This window comes from Procambarus clarkii, chromosome 2, assembly GCF_040958095.1.
Source record: "Procambarus clarkii isolate CNS0578487 chromosome 2, FALCON_Pclarkii_2.0, whole genome shotgun sequence".
In the NCBI taxonomy this organism is placed as follows: Eukaryota; Metazoa; Arthropoda; class Malacostraca; order Decapoda; family Cambaridae; genus Procambarus; species Procambarus clarkii.
In genome coordinates this window covers 36,386,922-36,410,335 of record NC_091151.1, presented here as the reverse complement: position 1 = coordinate 36,410,335, position 23,414 = coordinate 36,386,922, and the positions used below count along the sequence as shown (strand labels likewise).

The 23,414-nt window shown below is 40.5% G+C and overlaps 1 protein-coding gene across 5 annotated transcripts in view; it reads right to left on the bottom strand.

Annotated features, from left to right (window-relative positions):
* Positions 1-20,963, bottom strand: part of Polr3H (RNA polymerase III subunit H) — a 103,096-nt gene extending 82,133 nt beyond the window's left edge. For all 5 annotated transcript variants that reach the window (XM_069324288.1, XM_069324279.1, XM_069324290.1 and 2 more), the window contains exons 1-4: positions 20,807-20,963; positions 11,435-11,557; positions 5,210-5,393; positions 2,769-2,906 (exon numbers count right to left, since the gene is read on the bottom strand). In XM_069324288.1, coding sequence (XP_069180389.1) covers positions 2,769-2,906; positions 5,210-5,393; positions 11,435-11,545 — 433 coding nt within the window. In that variant the 5' untranslated portion in view covers positions 11,546-11,557; positions 20,807-20,963. The remainder of the gene's footprint in view (positions 1-2,768; positions 2,907-5,209; positions 5,394-11,434; positions 11,558-20,806) is intronic.
* Positions 20,964-23,414: the final 2,451 nt, after the last annotated feature.

The window sequence follows — 23,414 nt, the reverse complement described above, 5'->3', positions numbered from 1 at the left end:
GTAGAGGGGAAGGGGGGAGGAAAACAAACCTCCTTGTAACAGCAAGCCCCGCTCAAAGGATCAGAAAAACCAGGCGGGGTCCAACGGGACCCAAGGCCCTCAAGTCAGCTCCTCCCCCAACCTTTGGGAACCTCCACGTCAGGCCCCGGGAACAAGTCGTCCTCTAAAGCCCCGTCCTCACAAGAAAAAGCCAGGGCGGCTGGAATAGCAGGAAGAGGATGGGCCCAATGGTCAGACCCCTGTAGCTATGGCTGGAGGAACAGGACTCGAATGCCTCTGTAGCCACCCCGGAAGGGGTAACCCCCGAAACTGCCAGTCTCAGAAACCTCTAAATCCCTGCCTTGACCCCAAAGCCCTCAGGAGCTGGAAGCAGGGAGGGGGGGAAGCGGGACCGAATGAATCACAGCAGGAGAAGAATGGGGGGGGGGACGCGGACGGAACCAAGACCAAAGTGACCAACACCCCCTTAAGTTCGGGTCCCTATAAACAAAACGGGGCAGTCTCGGGGCATCCGAGGAAGCAACTAACCTAGCATACTGCAACAACCTAAACCTATTTTGCAACGTGTGAGCCGCCTGCACCCGAATAATGTCATCATCAGATTGGGTGAACTGAGTTACAAACAAGCAACAAGGCTCGCAGGACTCCGGGTCGAATGTGTCACCAATCCAACAGGTAGTATGACAGAGGCAAAAACAATGAGCGTCGCCCTGAGACAAGGAAACAGAGCAACCCTGAAACTCGCAAAAAGCGAGAGGGGACTCAGGGGTCACATCTATTGTACCCGAGCGCCCCCGCTGAGTTTCATAGGGCCCCTAGACTGGGTCTGCTAAGGGTTATCTCCAGGCAGGGTACTGCTAATAGTACGTGGTATTATTAGTACCAAGTAAATTAGTAAATACTTATTTAAATTAGTAAATACTGCTTGGTAGCTCAAGCTACCAATCAACACTGCTAATGCTGAACCCCCAGGACGTGTCCACTCATGAGGATGAAGCAGAGGGTACCACCAAACACAAACAACCCTAGTATAAAGGGGGAGGAACACCAAGGCAGACTCCCCCACCAGGCAAAAACAAAAAGAAAAGAAAACCCTCGCAAGAGGATAGCAGTATCCAGAGGGAACAAAGCCGGCCTGCTGTTATAGGTAAAAACTACCAGTGCAAAAACAACCACTTACCCGAAGGCAAACTAGGGAGGAAACCCCCCGAAACACATTGGAGCTGTCAATCACCAAGCAGCTAAAGACCAACAGAGGTAGACTCAAGGCGACTTGTGGACAGGAACCCCAAGCCTCAAGGGCGGTACTTACAGGGCACTCAGGGAAGGTGACCATAAGCAAATGCAGCCCGAGTACCTGTGATTACTCCCAGCTCGCACACCACCCCGTAAGAGCAGTACTGAAACAAAGGACAGCACAATAAAAGTCCGGAGCTGGAGCCACAACAACCAAGCCATATCCCATCAGCCGAAGAACTGTGTAGTGGATCGCCAGCGCGGGGTGTCCAAGAGGGAGAAGCTGTGCAGACATGCAGTGCAGCTCGTGTAATGTCATGCTTGCTTGCTCATTTTATATTGGGAGAGTTCTGTCCACTCTTTTGTCTATTTTTGTCATTTTTAACCAGAATAGGGGGTTTGTTTTGAGGCGGTTACCTTTCATGGGTACCTGTCCCAGTCGATGGCAGATGTAGAATGCTCCAAAATCGCACGTGCATTTCTATAGGCCATTGCTCCTTCGTGCCTCTCTGAAGGGGCCAGGTTCTAGCTTGTGATTCCCAATAGGCCTAGAACTCCACCCACATCGACTGATGCCAAAGTTAGGGACATCCATATCAGCCTGGATAGCTCTGGGGAGCCGTAAGAGTTCCCCCCAGAAAAAAAAATATGTCGCCGGGGTAGAAGTTGCTAGTGAAGATATTGTTACATATTTATTTCAATGTTACCTATTTGTTTTTCTTGGTTTTATGCAAAACTTCTATTCAACTGTCATTTGAGAAATTTATGTAATAAAATGCTATGGAACATCGGTATGCTCAAACACATTTCTGTCATTAATATGCATACCATATATTATATTATTAGAATAATAAAAAAAAAGTGTTTTTCCTGTTATTACACTTTATATGAATTTTTATATAAAACTATCTTCATTTTCATGCACCATTACAAACTTCTAAGCAGTGCTAGTGAGTGTAATAATCTCATAACCAGTTACCAGATTTCACCCTAGCCCCAAATGTTTTGACTTTTAAAATATTTAATTTGGAGGATACTGATCCAGACCACTTTTTTTAAAATCAAATGTAACATACAAGGAGCAGCAGCTTCAAGCCACAATGTAGATCAGAAAACAGGAGATACTTTTTCCCCCAATAAACCCATAGAACTGCCTACCCACTAAAGCCATGAATGCTAAAATCTCACTGCAGCTCAAAATCCAGCCTGATAATATCATCACGACAAATGGGGTACCTTCAATGAGCCACCGGTTTCCTGTCCCTATTGAGGCCACTAGAGGCGCCCTCAGGTAAACTCAGGTAAATGCCAATTATTATCGAAAGAATACTTGTTTATAATAAAATGAACTACTTTAGCCTATGTACAATACTGTATTCTACAATTAGATAATACATTATAAGCCTACAATTTAACTAACAGCACATCATGTTTTTAATTTCAGAAAATGCAAATTATTACAAATTAATAAGTATTCTTGTATATTAAAAGAGGTTCATTCTAGTATCAAACTTCAAAGATAAAAAACTTACCAACATCCATGAAGAGGTGGTGAGTCTCATCATCAGTCTGGTAGTCCCATACCCACGTACGGTCAGTTTCATCATAGTGGGAATTTGACATCATCGAGTCCCGCCGGATGTAGACATCTTCGTAAAAACCAAGACTAACTGCAAAAAAACAGCATTGAATATAATGAAACCCCTCTTTCTGTGTGAGCCAAGGTGGTTGCCCAAGATGGCTCCCAACTACTAGGTCATGTCACATTAGTAGTGGAGTTCTGGGTCTCAGAGGCCTACTAAGACCCAGCACCATAATCTGCCCCCCACCCCCCCATTCCCCTCACAGAGGTGCAGAGACAGGTGACACTCCATCACCCCACTAGGAAAGCATCCAGGAAGCCAGCAAACCAATACAGACCACTGCTGGGTTCAAAGAGACCGAAGCCTCAAAACCACCAAAGAAACTCTCCAAACAATGTGAAGTTAATCAAATCTTTAGAAACAAGTACTAGCTCATTAGCACTACCCCACTATCAAGGAAAGGATGGAGGCTTAGAACTCCTACTGCCCTCTGGACTACTTCTCCAGCCTTAGAGCAGATGAGCAAACAAACCCCTGTCCAAAGACCTGGAAGGAAAGGTGGGAGGGAATCAGGAAGCCACTGGGGCTCACCAGAAAAAGGCATTCATTACATTCAATGCTGGTTTTCTGGGGGAGCCCTTTGTGGCTCCATGAAGCTCCCTACCCACAGAGAAGAAAGGGGGACTCACCAGGGAGGACGAGAAGTTACAGGCAGCCAGAACAAAGATGACACAACAGACCGTGACACACAGCCCAAGGTGACAAAGGCTTGATGAGGGCCCAGGAATATTTACCAAATACCGGGCTGCCAGAACCTTATTACGGCAAAACCCTTGCTTGCACTCCCATATCAGCCCAGGACATATTACCAAAAACCACTGCAGAACCAATGTATTTACAAATATTATGGGCATGAAGGTAGACCGCAGGCTTGCTGGACTTTACTTCACTGTGGACGACCTGAGAAACACGAGTCTCGGAACAGAGAACCAAGGAAACAGGATCCACCCACAAACCATTCACAGAGGTAAAATCAGTGGCACAAAGGTCGTAGTGGATGGCCACTACTGGGCACAAAGCATGATGCACCCCCAGCCGAACCAACCAAGCATCAACAGCCAAAGGACTCTTTGGGTAGCCCGCAGACACTTTCTTCACTGGAAAGAGAGATGGCTGCAGAAGAACACAGTGCCTATCAGATTCAAACAAGCTCCCAAACATGAGACAGACAGAGGTCAGAGCCAACAAAAACAGGGCCTTACAAAAAGAATACTGGACAGAAGGGAACATACAAACCAGGAAGAAAAATGAAAGATGAGAACATGGTCTAACGACCAAGAGGACTCGGGTGGTGCATGAGCGGGCAGAAGGTAAAACAGTGTACAAGATCCCTTCCAAAACAGTGTCAAGGAAGTATCGGCATCGAACACAAGCAGCAGCAGCTCAACCAACACCATACAATAAGAGGTGACAGAATTCAACACAAGATGACAATCAAGAAACAAACAAGAAACAAAAAGACCATGTGAAAACAGACCAAAGAGTAGCAACGAAGGAAAAGAAAGTGGTGAAGAGTACCAAGAAAACTCACACTACTGCCACGAACAACATAGGTGGGACACCTTCAAATCTGCCACCCGCTCTCTGTAGAGATGATAATATTAGTACAGACATGAAGAGCCAAGAAGGTTGAATGACTGACCAATCCTCTGAAAGAGGTGGAGTCATGGAATAACACCCAGGTTTGGACACCAAATTTGAAGAGGTCCCATGGACCTCTTCATATTTTTCCATGGACTCCATGGACTAGGAACCAATGCCCTAGGGATAACTAGAATGATGATTAATCAAACAAATTCAGTTACAATTAATTGACCCTTCCCCATATATATAGAAGGGGTCCAGGTAGTACAGTCGGGTTCATTCTTGACTCGCAATCAAGAATTCAGAGTTTGAATCCCCAGGCAGGACAGAAATGGTTGGGTGTGTTTCCTATCGCCTAATGCCCCTGTCCACCTAGCAGTAAATAGGTACCCAGGAGTTAGTGAGCTTGTCATGAGGGTTTCATCCTGGGAAGGGTCAGTAATTTGACCCTGAGGGGGACCTCAGTACAAGCCTAACAAGTACTCTATGTATAAACTGGCTGTCTGTGCCCTCACACAATGAATTAACATTGTTTAATTCATAAACAATGAATTAATTATTACCATTAATATAGTTCATCTAACCAAGATCTGATTGTACTTCTGATAGTTGCACACTGAACAAGTATGTATTAGAAATGACTGTGGGTTCAAATGTTAAAAACTCAATACTTTATAGTACACTGTTTCTCATGTCTATGCCACTTGTGATGCATAAAGCTTTCAATAAACAAAGGCTCTACTCACCTTGCATTCCATCAGCATCTGAAGATTTAACAACTCCTTCAAGAATTTCTTCCAAAAACGGTCTGAAGACAACATATCTGAACGTGACTCGGGTGTGAGAAGCTCCGTCTCCTGGGAAGATGTAGGAGTCTCCCAGAGATGTCACATCAAACAGTGCTATACATAACCCAACATTCAGCACCACCTAGAAAAGTCCCAAAAGTTAATTAATTCTAAAATATATATACCAAACACGTAATGTGTCCCTGAATATCAAACTTTTACCCAATACAGTACAGTAGAATGCATAATACAAAACATCATACAAAAGCTTTCAATGTATTTGAAAATTCCAACAAAATTTCATATTCTATTTTATGCCTCTTATGAAATATATTCAGAGCTTGCAGTGACATAACAAGCCAAGTAGACTTCATTGAAAATACTGTTTTGCCTGCAGGGGCTCTCTCCTCAACTTTATGTTCCTCAACATCTGTTAACATTTATTCAATCACCAGGTCTTAAATTATATTGCACTTTACAGCTACTGAATGCAATTAAATATCTGCTTATTAAACATTTCTTACACAATAAAAAATTACAACTGCATTTGTTAAGTATATTTTTGCATACTAATAAACTACAACACGCGTGTGAAGGTACAATTCCATAAACAACCTTAATCAAGTTTGTATACAATAACAGACAAGCAGTCCACAAACAACTTCAATCTGGCATAACAATCTATTATAATAGTAACCAGTTGAATATAGGCTGTGCACTCTGTGGAAAAAAAGGAAAGATTTAAGAGATATAATGCATAAATCCCAGAAAGCACCTCACCAAGCAGATAATAATGTGCAATTTATATCTCCGGCTCTACATCCATGACAAATTCAAGCAATGCCTTGTTAGTTAAAACCTTTATAAAACCAAAGAAATTAGATGTTAATGAAAATGGATATTACTGTTTTTTAGCCTTGGAGGAAACCACACATAACACATTAGAGGGAATGTTTAGGTCCCCTCCAATACAGTTTCTGTGTGCTTTTCTCCTACCACCCCCTTCCTTTTGATTTTTTTGCTTTACAGTATTATGTTTTCAAAGGTTACAAGATATACATTGGTTGATACAAAGAGTGCTTAAAGGTTATGGATCTCTTGAAGCTCCTCCGCTTCAGGATGTGAACCGAGGATGCAGCAGACGTTTCCCCTCTGGATCACCACACTGAGGCGCTGAAACAAAAAACTGGCAGCTCTTGGGTCCCTGGTGACTTCATTGAGCTTGGAGCCCAATTCCTTGAGAAATCCCAAGGCACTTTTGCCCCAGGGGCCATGCGTCTCAGACGTTATGGGAACAAAGATGTATTGACCTTCCAATCACCTGCATTTGACTGATTTTGCTATTTCCCTGTGGTTGGCTGCCCCACCTGCTTGATCAGCACTAAAACGTACATAGGTTTCAGCTAGTGTAGATACACACGTGTAGTCCCACACCAAGTGCTTGCCCCTTTTCCAGGAGTATATGGTGATGCCATCAGGGCGAAGTGCAGGGAAATCTGGGTTTTGGTCCCCTAAGATGCGATGTTCTCTCTCTGCTGGGCACTGAGCTGAGACGAGCCTCCTCTTGATGATGTCATTGGCCTCGTTGTGTCTCGCATGCCAGCCCTTTGTGCTTCCACACAAAGGGAATCTCCATCTACACTAACTGATGCCAAAGTCTAATATACATAACAGCCTGGATAGCGCCAGGAGCCGAAGGGGCTCCCCCAAGAAAAGCAGTCAAACAATTAAATTCTTCACAAAAAATTCAAGCACGGCCACTGAATTCCACTATACGGAATAAACTTGTAAACAGAATACTCCGCCCCGCGCCCCCAGCACCACCCACTCGTTCGACCCATAAGCGTACGAACAGACGTCATCTTCCAAGTAAACCATTGATCACCAATTCAAATTTTACGATGAATTTAACCTCGTACAACAAAAATTCGTGCTCTAGGGTTCAACCATCAACCAAGGTTCCACTGTCCATAAAACTGCCAGTTCTATTGATTGAACTTGATAGAAAAGTGTTCGCTAGGATTTAACTTAATAAAATCTACCATAAAATTAAAGGTGCCCTCCCATTGTCAATAAAAAGACAAAACCATATTGGAAAATAAATTAAACCGCATTTTTTGGGACGCCGAGGGCGAGAGGGAGGAGGGCCGGCATTGTGTGAAAACAAGTCTTCCCGGGAGGTTCTGTGCCACAAGACACCACGAAGACTCGAAATTCAAAGTCAAACAACAGTGAATCTTATCTTGAGGTATATCTTGAGATGATTTCGGGGCTTTAGTGTTCCCGCGGCCCGGTCCTCGACCAGGCCTCCACCCCAGGAAGCAGCCCGTGACAGCTGACTAACACCCATGTATCTATTTTACTGCTAGGTAATAGGGGCATAGGGTGAAAGAAACTCTGTCCATTGTTTCTCGTCGGTGCCTGGGATCGAACCCAGGACCACAGGATCACAAGTCCAGCGTGCTGTCCGCTCGGCCGACCGGCTCTCTTCCAGTCTGCCACAGCAACTTTGCTAACTATGAGGAGTACCATGCTTCCATTTTAACTAATTTACTATGATAACAGATCTTTTAGTATTAGTTAATTTCATCCTGATTATAAGGCAAGTGACCACCCAACCCAGGGTAAGCCTGGTTTCGCAAATCACTCGACCTTTCCTTGCTATGTAACGCCTTTGTGGATACATTTTAGTAATCTGTAATTACTTCGCAGATGCAGTTCAAGGGAGGAAGAAATCACAACAAGTTGTTTGCATCTATGTGAATCAGTACAGATGCCATACTTGCTCACACATGAGGCGATATGGCTTACATTACCAGGACGTGTGTATGGCTGGATAATCCAAACACCATTTGCCAACAGCCAAGCTGTTTTTGAGTATACAGTGGGGCCTCGATTTACGATGGTAATCCGTTCCCAGAGATGTATCGTAAGTCGAAGCGATTTTTCCCATAAGAAATAAAGGGAATTGGATTAATTCGTTCCACACCCCCAAAAATATTAAAAATACATTTTATACTGAATACAATTTTTTCTCTAACTACAATACAGTACATATGTTTATCTTACCTTTATGGAGGACTCTTGATGCATATGGAAGATGGTGAGGAGGGGGAGGAAGAGAGGTGTTACTGTTTGGAAGGAAAGTCCCCTTCCATTATAACATCAGGCAGTGATGACTTCCCTTGGGTACACACTCTCCTACGTTTTGCCTGCATACCACTAGGACCTAGTTGTGATTCACTGCTTGTTTGTCTCACTAAAAACCTTTCCATAGATTTTTGTTTTTCCATATATTTTAATTTTTGTCTGTAGTGAGGCATCACAGTGTCATTAAAAAGGATAAGGCTACTACACCGTGATTTGGGCGAGTCGTTTCAGCAAAAGTTTGCAATTCTTCCCATGCTGCACACATCATCTTAATTAATGAGAAAGGGACATTCTGTACTGTCTCCTCCCCTGAAGAAATTTCCTCAGCTGTCTCTTATTGCTGCTCCTTGTGAAGTTCTTCGGTGGTCAGTTCTTCGCTGTGTTCCTCCACCAGCTCACAACACACAACACTCAGAACACTATGAATGCCACTTCTTTTTCTAAATTTCTCAAACCATCTCCTGCTCACATTAAACTCTATCGCATTTGCATCACTCGTTCCAGGGGTTTTCTTTAAAAGGTCTTCATGCAATTTCCTTGCTTTTTCACAAATGATGGCCTCTGAAACTATCACCCACTAACTCCTTGCTGTGTATCCAATTTTATACATGTAATAACTGTTCAACATCCTCAAGTGTTTGTGTTCTATGTTTCGTGATTATTGAGTGCTAAAGTGGCAAAAGGTATATCATGTCCTTTTTCTTAGCAAGTATTGTGGATATCGTTGACTGAAATTTGTTGTACTGCCTAACTAGATCAGCAACCAGCACACCATCTTCATATTTACGAATGATCTCTTGTTTTTGCTCTATGGTCATCCTTACATGTGTTTTCATATGTTGAACCTTACCACTGACTTTCTTGGGACCCATGGCGTAATATATAATAATCAGTTTTATGTTAAAAAAGCAAAAAAAAAAATCTTATAAGAGTGATCGTCACTAAGTGGATGGCTCTAGTAAACTGAGGCAGGTCGGCTTACGCGACCTGCCGGGAACCATGCGCTCGGTCGACCCGAACATGTACCAACAAATATTGTTAGTCTACAACACTATCGTAAATCGAGTCGCATTTTCCGATCAAATTTATATTGTAACTCGAAGTTATCGTAAGTCGGGGCAATCGCAAGTCGAGGTCCCACTGTACTATTACCAGTAGTAGTACTGTAGTAGAATAAACACCCAGCTTATTACTATTATTCATTTATTTGTGTGATAGGCTACATACATATACCCCCAATTTTATGTGAAAAAGAAAAACAACTAGCAGGGAAATATCAGAATATACAGTCCATTTTTAAATATAAAATCCACTTCAAATTAATTATAAACAACAAAATTAATAATCTAATAATTTAATAAATAAATAAACAAACAAATAAATTCCTCTTGGGAAAATTCCCCACACCTCTCCTGAAATCAGGTTTTTTTCAACCAATTCATTTTCCACATTCTCTTTTAGATTATAACATGTTGCCAATTTTATTTCAAAAGTACATGATTGCTCTTAGCCAAGGGAGGAAGGTACCAAATGTCAAATATCTCTTCTGTCCTAGCGAATATCAAATCCAGCATTGAAGAAACATCCCCTTCCCTCATTCCCATGGCTTGCGTAATGTGCAACTCAATGCGGTAGCAACAGGGAGCCACCATTGGACTCTACAGATAAAATTATGTCTTTTCTAGTTTTGGGAGCTGTAGTGTACCAACAAATACCAATGTATAGTGTACCAACGATCACTCTTAAAAGAAATTCTAACCACACTACCCAGTTGGGTGGTGTGGTTACTGTGTCTTTTGATGGCACCCCAAGTATGAGGGTTCTTGATATAGTGATAAGGAGAGAGGACTATGTATTTTATATTTTTTGTTTCACTTATTAGTTTACACAATATGGTGTTTTTGTTGAATAAGTATTTACATAAATAATTGACAAAAACAATTCAATTTCTCAATTTCTTTCTTTATTATGCACCCCATACTCATCCCGTGGGCGGTGGTGTAAAGGATTACTGAGGCACATAATCGGTTCAGGAACTGAACCCTCTAGTTTGTTTAGCTAAGCAAATAACAAAATTTTGACACTAGTTACAAAATTATTAATGTTATATATACATGTACACATTCTCATACATACATGTACATATATATATATATATATATACATATATATATATACATACACATACATATTTAATCACCCACACAAATACTATACACACATCAATAATCTTTTGTCACAAGTGATCAATAAGCGGCTCACAATAGTCACTATACAAGGCATTTTACATCTGTGATGAGTCACACAGTTACTAGTCTTGCTCCACACTCACCCAACTGGGTGGCAGCTTTACAGTCATGTGCATGCATTACCTAAAGTAAGCAAATTTTGGATACTTCGCTAAGATTTCGGGCAGCGCATCATTATGAATAAAATACACATTTCTTGGACACTACTGATGGTGTTATCTCTAAATTCCGCGATTTTTTCACATTCCATTATATAATGACGCAAATAGTTCTGCTGACAGAGTTTACATTTAGTCAAATCTACATCAGCAGATGTTACAAATTCCCAGAGGTACTTGTAGCCGAGCCTAAGCCTAGCAGTGGTAACATCTAGAATCTCATGGGAGAAGGAACCATCTCTCCCTGTCACAACATCTGCACTTCCAACTGTGCCATAGGACTGACAAAAACAGTGAGTCCTATATACAGATCTACAATGAAATATGTACTTTTCTTACACAAACCTGTTCCTGCCACAGCTCAAAGGAAGTGTTTTGTAACCCACGCCTTTCTGCTAATGTCATCCAGGCATAAATTCAAGCACTGGCAGGAAAGGCTAAATCAACATTTGACAATAACAGTAGGACCCTAGTACCAGTACACAATGATGAGGTTATCACACACTAATTACAAAACAATAGCAGAATTTTTTCATTGGTCTAACTGCATTACATCCACATGGTTATTATTACCACATCACTCATACAGAAACCGAGCAATGACAATTGTTAAATGATTAACTTACCTTGTTTGCAAGCTTTCGATTAAGTTCTTCTACTACAGCATCATTAAGTGTTTGACCAAATAACCAGGGTGGGATGCGTACCATGTGACGGATCTCGGCTAATTGGAACATTGTCCTTTTATTCTGAAATGAAATAATTATACTGATATTGTATTATTGCGATGATTTAGAATACAAAGTATTGAAAGTCATAATAGTATGAACAAACTAAATAAGTTGTCTATAACAAAAAAATATTTAAAATAGGTTTTTATAACTTACAGTAGTGGAAAAATGGTACTAAGCCGGAAAAACTGCTTTGAACCAATAATTTGACTGCATTAAAACAAGTACTGTAACATTTTTTCTGCTGCTGGTAACAAAGTGGGAGACTGAACAAGGTAATATGGCAAACATTAATCTAGGTCTCGATACCTCAGCCAGTAGAAGGGAGCAGATTTGAACTCAAAAGAGGCCAGGTCATCAAGGAGGTGATGTTTAGATCTTCAAAGAGGAACTGAACCAAATACAGTACAATTTTGTAAATGTAATGCACTCAATGCCTCGAATGGTATATGGAAATGCACATAAGGAGCAGATAAGGAATCAAATTCAAACAAATGAAAGATCATCTGTGTGGAGTGAGATCCACTCTGCAAAAGGCACCAGGGACTAAGCAAGGTTGAAGAGCCCTGCCATTAGTCTCAAGAGGCTCTACCTAAAACTGAGGACCTTGGGGCAAATCCATTTCATCATCAGATGCCTGCAAATTGCCTGTAAGGACAGAAGGTGTCTCCCCCTTCTGAAGGGGGGGAGGATGGGGGGCATCCCCCCTCCATAAGGAGAGATCAGTGAAACACCCCATCAAAAGGAATAGAAGTGGATTTGTGGTAAGAAGTACAAGTTCAAATACCTCCACCGCCAATGTGGAAGGATAACCCTCAAAGAACAACCAGCCCAAAACCCTGAAGCCCTCAGATGCTTCAGAGCCCAGAACAAAGGTGTGAACCCCAGGTGCACACCCAGACAAAGAAGACCCTAACCAACCCTGTGGGGTTCAGGGTTGCCTGAGCCCCACAAAAGTCAAAAGACCCATGCACTACTCAGGGTAAGGAACCCTCCAAACTAAGCCGGCATTTTCTGGGACAGTCTCTTGGATCCACCAAAGAAAATGGCTGATCTCGCCGAGACTTTTAAAATCCTTAATACGTTTTGTAGATATTAACTTAGACCACTTCTTTAACACTTAACCGGCGCAGCATTAGGGGTCAAGAAGCAAAAAATATTTGAATTATGTAAAAATTACTTAAAAATGTTGAACAAATCTCCAGCTTATTAGCTTCAGAGATGTGAAACTTTCATCAAAATATTTTCAGAAATTGATTTTAGACAAATTGTTTTAAAAAGAACATTTTGTTGATAGGAAGAACATCTTCTATTAACTGGAACTGAGGGATAATGCAGTAATAAAGAGATGCAAGCACCTGTCCGAGGCACAAAGAAGAATAGTACAGTAGTAAGAAGTGTCCACAGTGGATATGCAGCTGGTGCCTTTATGGCATTGCTGAGTAATATACAACACAAACAATGATGAATAAGTATATTGTTATGCTCTATTTTGTTATATATCATATAAATACATTTCCCAATGTTATTACCCGTTACGTTCATCAATGTCCAAAAAAACTTTGGGAGGGAGGAAACTTTTTTTTTTTTACTGTTTATTATCTGATTTTGTTGTAATGTTGTAACCTTTACATCCTGGAGAGTGCATATCCGTCCCTAACTATGTGAAGATAGAATGAAATCGATCAACAAATAAATCAGTCACAACTCACAGAACTTAGGACCGAATCTTTTTTGGCTGATTTTTTCAGATTTCAAACTATTTTCGTTGCCTCTTTAGGTTGTTTGATGATTAGGAACCAGATTAGGGCTTTTTCACTTATATAAAGTATATCCTAAATATATCCCCTAAATCATTATCATTATAATTATTATACTGTAATTATCCCAATATTTTATTTTTGGGGGGTTATTTTTTCTTGACTTCATTTCAACACATATTGACCTACAACTTTCATATATTCGAGTATGAATGCCAAGCAATGTTTATTAAAACGTACAAGTAAATTAACGAATTCGATCTACCTTTATTCATTGTCGATAACTTCAACTTCAGTTATCTCAAACTAGAATTTCAACTTTGAGTGGCTTCTAAAATTCCAGTTTCTGACAGATTCTTACCATTTTGACATATTGTGTGCTCAGCTGTCCGTTCTACAATCCCTAGAGAATGGATTTTTCATAAACCCTAAATGTTTGGAATTACATATTTTTTTTATTTGCCGCATATTTCAAATGCCATATTGACGATTTTTTTTTACAGTAAAGTACACTGAAAACCTATTTCTAATTTGATTAAAATGAAGACCACATGCTGTTCTGAGAGCATAATAATACCAAATGAACAACAATTGGTGATAGTTTATATTTTTTAATCTGATTTGATAATGTGAAGTTTTCAATATTTAATTTTAAAATTATTAAGTGCAGTGTGCAGTGCTCCTGCACTGCACACCTGTTTTTTGACAACAATTTCATGGTGCAGTTGTTAAGGACTTTCTTTTTTTTAATAAATGATCACCTAATGATAATGTCAAAATGTTTCCAAACTCAACCATTTTCATTTCAAATCACAAAGAGTAATAAAAACGTTACAAAATAATAAAATACAGCCTAATTAAAAAAATTGCACAATCCTCAGAGCATAATCGCATAACTGCGCATTTAAGTGGTTATGTGCCGCTTAATATTCAAAGTTCCTAAATATTCTATGTAATTGTCATTCAACATTAGAAACCTCTAGCAATCATTGTCCATACAGGGAAAAAAACTCTTGAAATCTTTAGTTACAATCTTGGGTATTATTAAAATAACTGGCACCATATCTGGTGCCTCACCATCTATTTACTGATGTGTATGCTCAGAACCAATGACACCAATGCAGAGATCCTTTACTGCTAGAATCCACTCAGTAAAACATCTAACTATTGGGACTGACTAAACAACCCATCCTCGACTCAATTCCATTACATCCAGTGGTCGACCCTACAGACGCATTCATAAATTCTTACGTGGTGTTCATTCAAAACAGGAATTTTCTTAAATATAAATTAATATTATAATATATTAGCATATTGTGCATATATAGGCATAGGTTAGGTTAGGTTAGGTTCTGTTGGCAATTATTTGTATTAGTAGTACGTGGGTGAAACATTTACACCGTCACGTCACGGTTCGAACAAAATTTGTCAGTGAAGCACTTGTTCTGGAAGTGTTCGAACGAAATCAGTTGAGAGTTGTGTAAACTGTTTTTCATTCATAAACAGGGGGTTTGGCGGGTGCATGGAATCACTTTTGTTTGGAGAACGTGCTGGACTAAAATGCCTAAATTTGTATTCTCCTGAGCGCAGGCGGGAGAGATACATAATAATTAATACATGGAAAATAGTAGAGGGGCTAGTCCCAAACTTGCACACAGACATAACACCACATGAAACCAGAAGTCATAGCAGGATGTGCAGAATACTCCCATTGAGAGCAGAGGTGTAATAGATACTCAGAGAGAACTCCAACAACATCAGAGGCCCAAGACTGTTCAACATGCTTCCACTACACATAAGGGGCATAACTGGCCAACCCCTCACAGTGTTCAAGAGAGAACTTGATAAGCACTTCCAAAGGATACTTCATCAACCAGGCTGTGACTCATACGTCAGGTTGTGAGCAACTGCATCCAACAGTCTGGCTAACCAGTCCAGCAATGAGGAGGTTTGGTCAAGGACCGGGCTGGAGGGACGCTAAGCCCCGAAACCATCTCAAGGTAACCACCATGCAAAATTTCAAGGCCTTATGAACCAGGAAAATATTTTACAAATACTGTAGTTTACTTGAAAATTAATTCTCAGTATCTTACATGTTCAGCATTTCTTCACCTCACTTTAGTCAAACTGAATTGACTAGAATTGTTTTTCCATCATCAGAATTAAATGTTTTACAGTATAAAAACAAGAAAGAATCTTAGATTTTTTGTAATGTGCACTAGGAAAATAACCTAAAAACCATGTGTGCAGTTTAAGGGTTAAAAGTTCAAATATAATGCATACAAGGAGCAACAGCTTCAAATTTAACAAGCTACAATGTAGGACCAAACCAGATATTTTTTTCATCCACAGGCTTATAAACCCATGGAAGTGTATCTACCAAAGCCATAAATGCCAAAATATTACTACAACATAGTTCAAAATCCTGCCTCTAGAGATGATAGCCCTCAGATACTGTATATTCAGGTAAATTATGTTTTCCTGCATCTGAACAGCACAGCATACTACTGATTGGTATGAAAAATAGTAGTGACATTAGTGTTTTCATCCAATATAGACAATCATTACCTGAATTTACCAGGTACAATTTACTTGATACGATCCCAGGAAAGCAGTTTTTCTTACATGATCCATTCACCAACAATTCACAAATTACACTGTAGCCTGATACCATGATCATGTATTCATACAGTACATTACATCAGTAAAGTGGTACTACAGCTCACGAATTTAATCTGTTCCCTGAGACAGTTCGTAAGCCGAAAATTGTAAACTGAAGCGAATTTCCCACAAGAAATAATAGAAACTGAATTAATCTGTTCCAGACTCCCAAAAAATTAACTTCAAAGAAAATGTTATACCTACTTCACCCAAATCTTTAGTACTAAAGTATGTACAAGTTTTTACTTACATTTATTGATGGCATTTGTTTGCGAATGGAAGACGGTGATGAGGGGGGGAGAGGAGGAGAGGTGTTACTGTTTGGAAGGGAAGTCCCCTTCCATTATAACATCAGGCAATGATAACTTCTCTGGGGGTATACTCTCTGGCACGTTTTGCCTGCATACCACTAGGACCTGTTTGTGGCTCACTGCTTGTTTTTCTCACTAAAAACCTGTCTAACAACACTTGCTTTCTCCCTACATTATAACACTTGTCTCAAGTGAGACATCACATTGTCATTAAAAAGGTTAACACACTGGCCTGCTACAGCTTGATTTGAGTGACACTTTTCAGCAAAACTTTGCAATTCTTCTCATAGTGCACACATTTTCTGAATAAATGAGGTAGAGACATCCTCTACTCTACATCCTCTACTCTACATCCTCTACTCTACCCGGTTGTCGACCGGGCCGCGGGGACGCTAAGCCCCGGAAGCACCTCAAGGTAAGGTATGGGTGCTGCATTTTTTAGGCACATTAAAAATTTTCTGCCCGTTTCTGCCCGAAACGCTGTGCGTGCTAGTGGCTTTACAAGACTGTAATTACCATATTTGTATCCTCACATTCCTTATGTACATTCTTGTATATGCATAAATAAATAAATAAATAAATACATCAACAACCCTCATACCATTTCGTGTTTATGAATGATCCCTTGTTTTTCCTCAATGGTCATTCTCACACGTGTTTTCTTGGCTTGAATCTTACCACTGGCTTTCTTGGGACCCATGGCAAGATATATACCCCAGTAATAACAAATTTTATATTCAAATAGCCAAAAATCTTAAGAAAAACTAATTCTTTACAAAGAATTCAAGCGCGATAGTCACTAGGCGGGAGGCACTGGTAAACTGAGGCGTGATCACTGTGCCACTACACGCTAGATCGGCCCATACGCCTATCAACAAACTTGTTTCCAGAGACAAAGTTGACCAACCCAATTAAAATTTTAATTTAATTATACAATTTAATTTAATTATACAACAATTAAAATTTTCCGAAGAAATTGGGCTCATAACCCGAAAAGTTCGTAAATAGGGGCATTCGTAAGATGAGGTGTCACTGTATTCTTGGTGGTAAGTGTTATTGCCGTGCACATTTCTGGAATGCACATTGATTTGGAAAGTACACAAATTTTAGGGGAATAACTTGAGGAATGTGTGAATTATGAGCCCTTTCCTAACCTAAGGATTGCAGTTAACTGTCCCCATGGCACAGTGGTAAGACACTTGCCCAGTGCTTTGTCAATGCTTTGGCCTCAGTTTGTATTCTGGCCAGGAAGAATTGACCGGATGCCAATCCTTAACTGTAGCCTCTGTTCACCCAGCAATGAATGGGTACCTGGTTGTTAAATGATTTGGCGGGTCATATTCTGGGGAGAATTAGGATTAGGGACCTGCCCAAAACATTATGCATGCTAGTGGCTTTACAAGAATGCAACTACTCTTGTGTATATAAGAGATGCCAAGACATCAGATGAACAAGACATCTCCAATCTGACGCTATTGCCCGAAATAATGTGCGTATTAGTGGCTTTAGGTATTGTATGTACTAGCTCTATCTATAAATCCAACATTGTTTGTAAATCAACTATGTATATGTATGTATTTTTCCCGAATAAAAAAATTACTGTAATTTAATTTAATTATATACAGTATATAAAATATAAATAAAAAAGTTATGTTTGATGAGGGCCTATGGGTGCTTACCTTGAGGTGCCTCCGGGGCTTAGCGTCCCCGCGGTCCGGTTGTCGACCGGGCCGCGGGGACGCTAAGCCCCGGAAGCACCTCAAGGTAAGGTATGGGTGCTGCATTTTTTAGGCACATTAAAAATTTTCTGCCCGTTTCTGCCCGAAACGCTGTGCGTGCTAGTGGCTTTACAAGACTGTAATTACCATATTTGTATCCTCACATTCCTTATGTACATTCTTGTATATGCATAAATAAATAAATAAATAAATACATCAACAACCCTCATACCATTTCGTGTTTATGAATGATCCCTTGTTTTTCCTCAATGGTCATTCTCACACGTGTTTTCTTGGCTTGAATCTTACCACTGGCTTTCTTGGGACCCATGGCAAGATATATACCCCAGTAATAACAAATTTTATATTCAAATAGCCAAAAATCTTAAGAAAAACTAATTCTTTACAAAGAATTCAAGCGCGATAGTCACTAGGCGGGAGGCACTGGTAAACTGAGGCGTGATCACTGTGCCACTACACGCTAGATCGGCCCATACGCCTATCAACAAACTTGTTTCCAGAGACAAAGTTGACCAACCCAATTAAAATTTTAATTTAATTATACAATTTAATTTAATTATACAACAATTAAAATTTTCCGAAGAAATTGGGCTCATAACCCGAAAAGTTCGTAAATAGGGGCATTCGTAAGATGAGGTGTCACTGTATTCTTGGTGGTAAGTGTTATTGCCGTGCACATTTCTGGAATGCACATTGATTTGGAAAGTACACAAATTTTAGGGGAATAACTTGAGGAATGTGTGAATTATGAGCCCTTTCCTAACCTAAGGATTGCAGTTAACTGTCCCCATGGCACAGTGGTAAGACACTTGCCCAGTGCTTTGTCAATGCTTTGGCCTCAGTTTGTATTCTGGCCAGGAAGAATTGACCGGATGCCAATCCTTAACTGTAGCCTCTGTTCACCCAGCAATGAATGGGTACCTGGTTGTTAAATGATTTGGCGGGTCATATTCTGGGGAGAATTAGGATTAGGGACCTGCCCAAAACATTATGCATGCTAGTGGCTTTACAAGAATGCAACTACTCTTGTGTATATAAGAGATGTCAAGACATCAGATGAATAAGACATCTCTAATCTGACCCTATTGCCCGAAATAATATACGTATTAGTGACTTCAGGTATTGTATGTACTAGCTCGCTCTATAAATCCAACATTATGTTTGTAAATCAACTATGTATATGTATGTACTTTTCCTGAATAAAAAATTTAATTTAATTATATACAGTATATAAAATATAAATAAAAAAGTTATGTTTGATGAGGGCCTATGGGTGCTTACCTTGAGGTGCCTCCGGGGCTTAGCGTCCCCGCGGTCCGGTTGTCGACCGGGCCGCGGGGACGCTAAGCCCCGGAAGCACCTCAAGGTAAGGTATGGGTGCTGCATTTTTTAGGCACATTAAAAATTAAGATTCATTTACACAATCAGACTAATTACAAGATATACTTTTATTAACCACGCAGCATAGTGGCTAATACGTCATTATTCATCATACCATCAAAGGTTAGGCAAGATTTATTATTCAGACGATGCTAGTACTACTCCTTAGACCAAGCTGTACATTTTCTAAAATGGCACATTTCCCAAAATAGCATAAAACATATGATGCATGTATAAGAATCAATATTCTTACAGCAGAAAACTTTGTCCATTGTCAACTTGTTTTGTTTTTGGTTCCAAATATACCTTAAGTTTGGTTAGGTTGTTTAAGTTAGGAATACGAGGTTAGCCAGTTCCCAAATCGTGCGGTAGCGTGAACCCCCTGGAGGAGGCTGGCAGCGACAAACAAGATATCTCTAATCTAACCCTATATGCATTTTTTTCCAAGATATTAATGCTAAGTTATTGTATACCAAAAATATAATTGAAACTCATAATATGCAATAATCTTAGTACCTAAACACCAAATGCCTAAGCTTGACATAAAGAATAAGAGTTTTTGGGGTAAACCATAAATCACTCGGCAATTAGGAGCCTGACGGCCCAGTGGACAACGCTCGAGGTTTGTAGTCCTAAGGGGTCCAGTTTCGATCCCCAACAGAGGTGGGAACCAAATGGGCAGTTTCTTTCACCCTGATGCTCCTGTTCAATTAGCAGTAAATAGGTATCTGGGAGTTAAGACAGCTGCTATAGGCTGCTACCTGAGGGATGTGTGTGTATTTTTTTTTTTTTTTTTTTTTTTTTTTTTTGAGATATATACAAGAGTTGTTACATTCTTGTACAGCCACTAGTACGCGTTTCGGGCAAGTCCTTAATCCTATGGTCCCTGGAATACGATCCCCTGCCGCGAAGAATCGTTTTTTCATCCAAGTACACATTTTACTGTTGCGTTAAACAGAGGCTACAGTTAAGGAATTGCGCCCAGTAAATCCTCCCCGGCCAGGATACGAACCCATGACATAGCGCTCGCGGAACGCCAGGCGAGTGTCTTACCACTACACCACGGAGACTGCTAGTTTATATTATATTTATAATATAATATAAACCACGGAGATATAATGTGGTGAGATATAAACCGTGGTGATATAATATATCACCACGGAGTATAGTTTATATTATATTATATATATATGTATATATATGTATACATATATATGTATGTATATATATGTATATATATGTATATATATGTATATATATGTATATATATATACTGTATATATATAAACTACACACAAATAAATAAATGCTACCTAGCACAAATGACTGCACGTGTTCCTCATAATAATCAAATTTTAATCACATTCTTGGCGTTTAACAGCAAGAATGGCTGTATAGTAGGTGGACAGCACCTACCACAGTAGCGGTCAGCGCCAGAACAACGTCAGTAACACCAGCGACGAGAGCCTCGGTCACCAGCTGGTCCCTGCTGCTGCCATGTGCTGCAACACTTGTTTATGTTTCAAACCCAGAGCTGTGGTAGCCAGATGGGAGAGTCCGCGTGTCTGCGGAGCGACGCCGCCCTGCCCGCCATCTGGTGACTGTGGGGGGAGATGCAGCCTCCCGCCCGCCACCTGGTGACTGTGGGGGGAGATGAAGCCTCCCACCCCGCCACCTATGGGGATTGGTAAGGGTAATAAGATCTACCATTAATGTATAATGACTTACTGTAAATATATAGCTCTTGAAATAGAACATTCTCTGTAACTAGCTGACATTGTAGTTATAAGGTGTGAACGATAGATGAAATTGCTTATGTAATAATCTAAGTTGAGGTCTGATAAAGACCTTTTGTGCCCTCTGTAATGCTTTTTGCGCTACCGCTCACAGGATGGGTATAGGGTGCACAATAAACTAGCCGCCTCCGGCAGCAACAATAAATTCTTCCTACTAACCCCATCACCTACATTTTGACTAGGGGACGACTGCCCGACCCTCCTGCACTGATAACGGTGGGAGAGGATTTATTCTGCCTATCCCTACCACTTGCACTGGTGACTGTGAGGTGTAGCGAGTACAAACAATATATTCACTACAGTCTCTCATTAGCTTAATGGCGTAACTAATTAGCACTAATTACACAAGCTATAATCCTATCCCTATTTACAGGTAACATTCTTTCCATCCTGGTTGGAGGAAGCTGAGGTGTAGTCACCGAATATAAGCAAGCAAAAAGTGAATAGCGGAGACCATTTGGTCACCACTTGGTCCGGGAGACATCTCCCGTCACGCAGGGTGCAGTTGCGCCTCCACAGATCTCCAGTATCATCTTTTGATACTGGTAATGGCTCGAAAGGGCCACCACTTACGGGCTATTCATGCCCGTGCCACCTCTTGGGTGGCTTAATCTTCATCAATCAATCAATCGAATAGCGGACAGTACAATTTCCACAGTGAATTACAGTACAGACGCTTATGACTTACCACATTTCTTCAAACCTCAAGAATGTAGCACTCGGCGTGTAGTTCTAATCAACCCAAAAACGCTACAGCTTCGACACAGAGCAGACAGCAGACTACGACCGCATCGAGCTACAATGCTCTCGCTTCCCATCGAGTTCAGACACTCACGATTCCCCATCGAGCCGCCACGCTCTCCCGCATAGAGCTCCGCGACTCCGGGCTCACTCAGCTTTCTGCTCTGCTCCAAGCTCCATCTGAACGTCTACGACAATGCCACCAACCGACTACTGTAATCAAGACTACTAAATAAATATGAAACTCACTAAACACTGTGTGAGTTTCACACTGTAATAAGATATTTATATCTACCCAACAACGCAGTATAATCGTACTTTACAGAGGAAAGATACCACAAGGCCAACTATACTAAAGCCCTCCGTGTGCACTTAAGCCATCTTAAGTGCAATAAGTCTTATGAGCGTATTGAACTTTATGTTCACTCAACGGCAGTGATCGACTGCCAACTAGTTGTAAAGAGGGAATTGATTACCATCTTAAAAAAAAAAAATCTTGGATTACCTTTGTTGCCTGAGGGCAACAATATTCCTGGAACAGCAACAAAATTAAAATTAAAGCAATTAAAAAATTATAAATTATTATTATAAAATCTAGTAGACCTGAGGCAATGTGAAACTCACAACAGGTACTCCATCTATCAACATTCTATTATGCAGGAAAAACGTGTCATCCTTATTGGATGACACGTTTATGGGTCATCCAATAAGGTTAGCAGACTTCTAGACGTTACCACTACTAGTCTTAGGTGCAGCTAAAAGTACTTTTGGGAGTTTGCACCATCTACTGGCATAGATGTGACTAAATGTATACTGTCAGAAGAACTATTCACAAACTTTGCACCATTATATAAGTGAATGTGAAAAAATCGCTGAATTCACAGATAACTCTCACAATGGTGTTCAAGAAATGCGTAAAAGTCCTTCATTCATAACAATGTACGGCCAGGAGTCTTAGCCAAGTACCCAAAGTACTGTAGATGCAGTGAAAGCAGTCTCCGTGGTGTAGTGGTAAGACACTCGCCTGGCGTTCCGCGAGCGCTATGTCATGGGTTCGTATCCTGGCCGGGGAGGATTTACTGGGCGCAATTCCTTAACTGTAGCCTCTGTTTAACGCAACAGTAAAATGTGTACTTGGATGAAAAAACGATTCTTCGCGACAGGGGATCGTATTCCAGGGACCATAGGATTAAGGACTTGCCCGAAACGCTACGCGTACTAGTGGCTGTACAAGAATGTAACAACTCTTGTATATATCTCAAAAAAAAAAAAAAAAAAAAGAAATTGAAAGGCGTACCCTAGAGTATCGTTAACAATACCCACTCTTACTTTCTTATAAATAATGGGAGTGCAGGAGTCTATATAGTAATAATCACTAAGTCTAACTACATGGGACAAGAAATACACCTTGGGGTACAATTTTACAAAAGGGTTTTTATTTAACAAAATACAAGATTTCCTATGCAGGCGATGAGTCACAATAACGT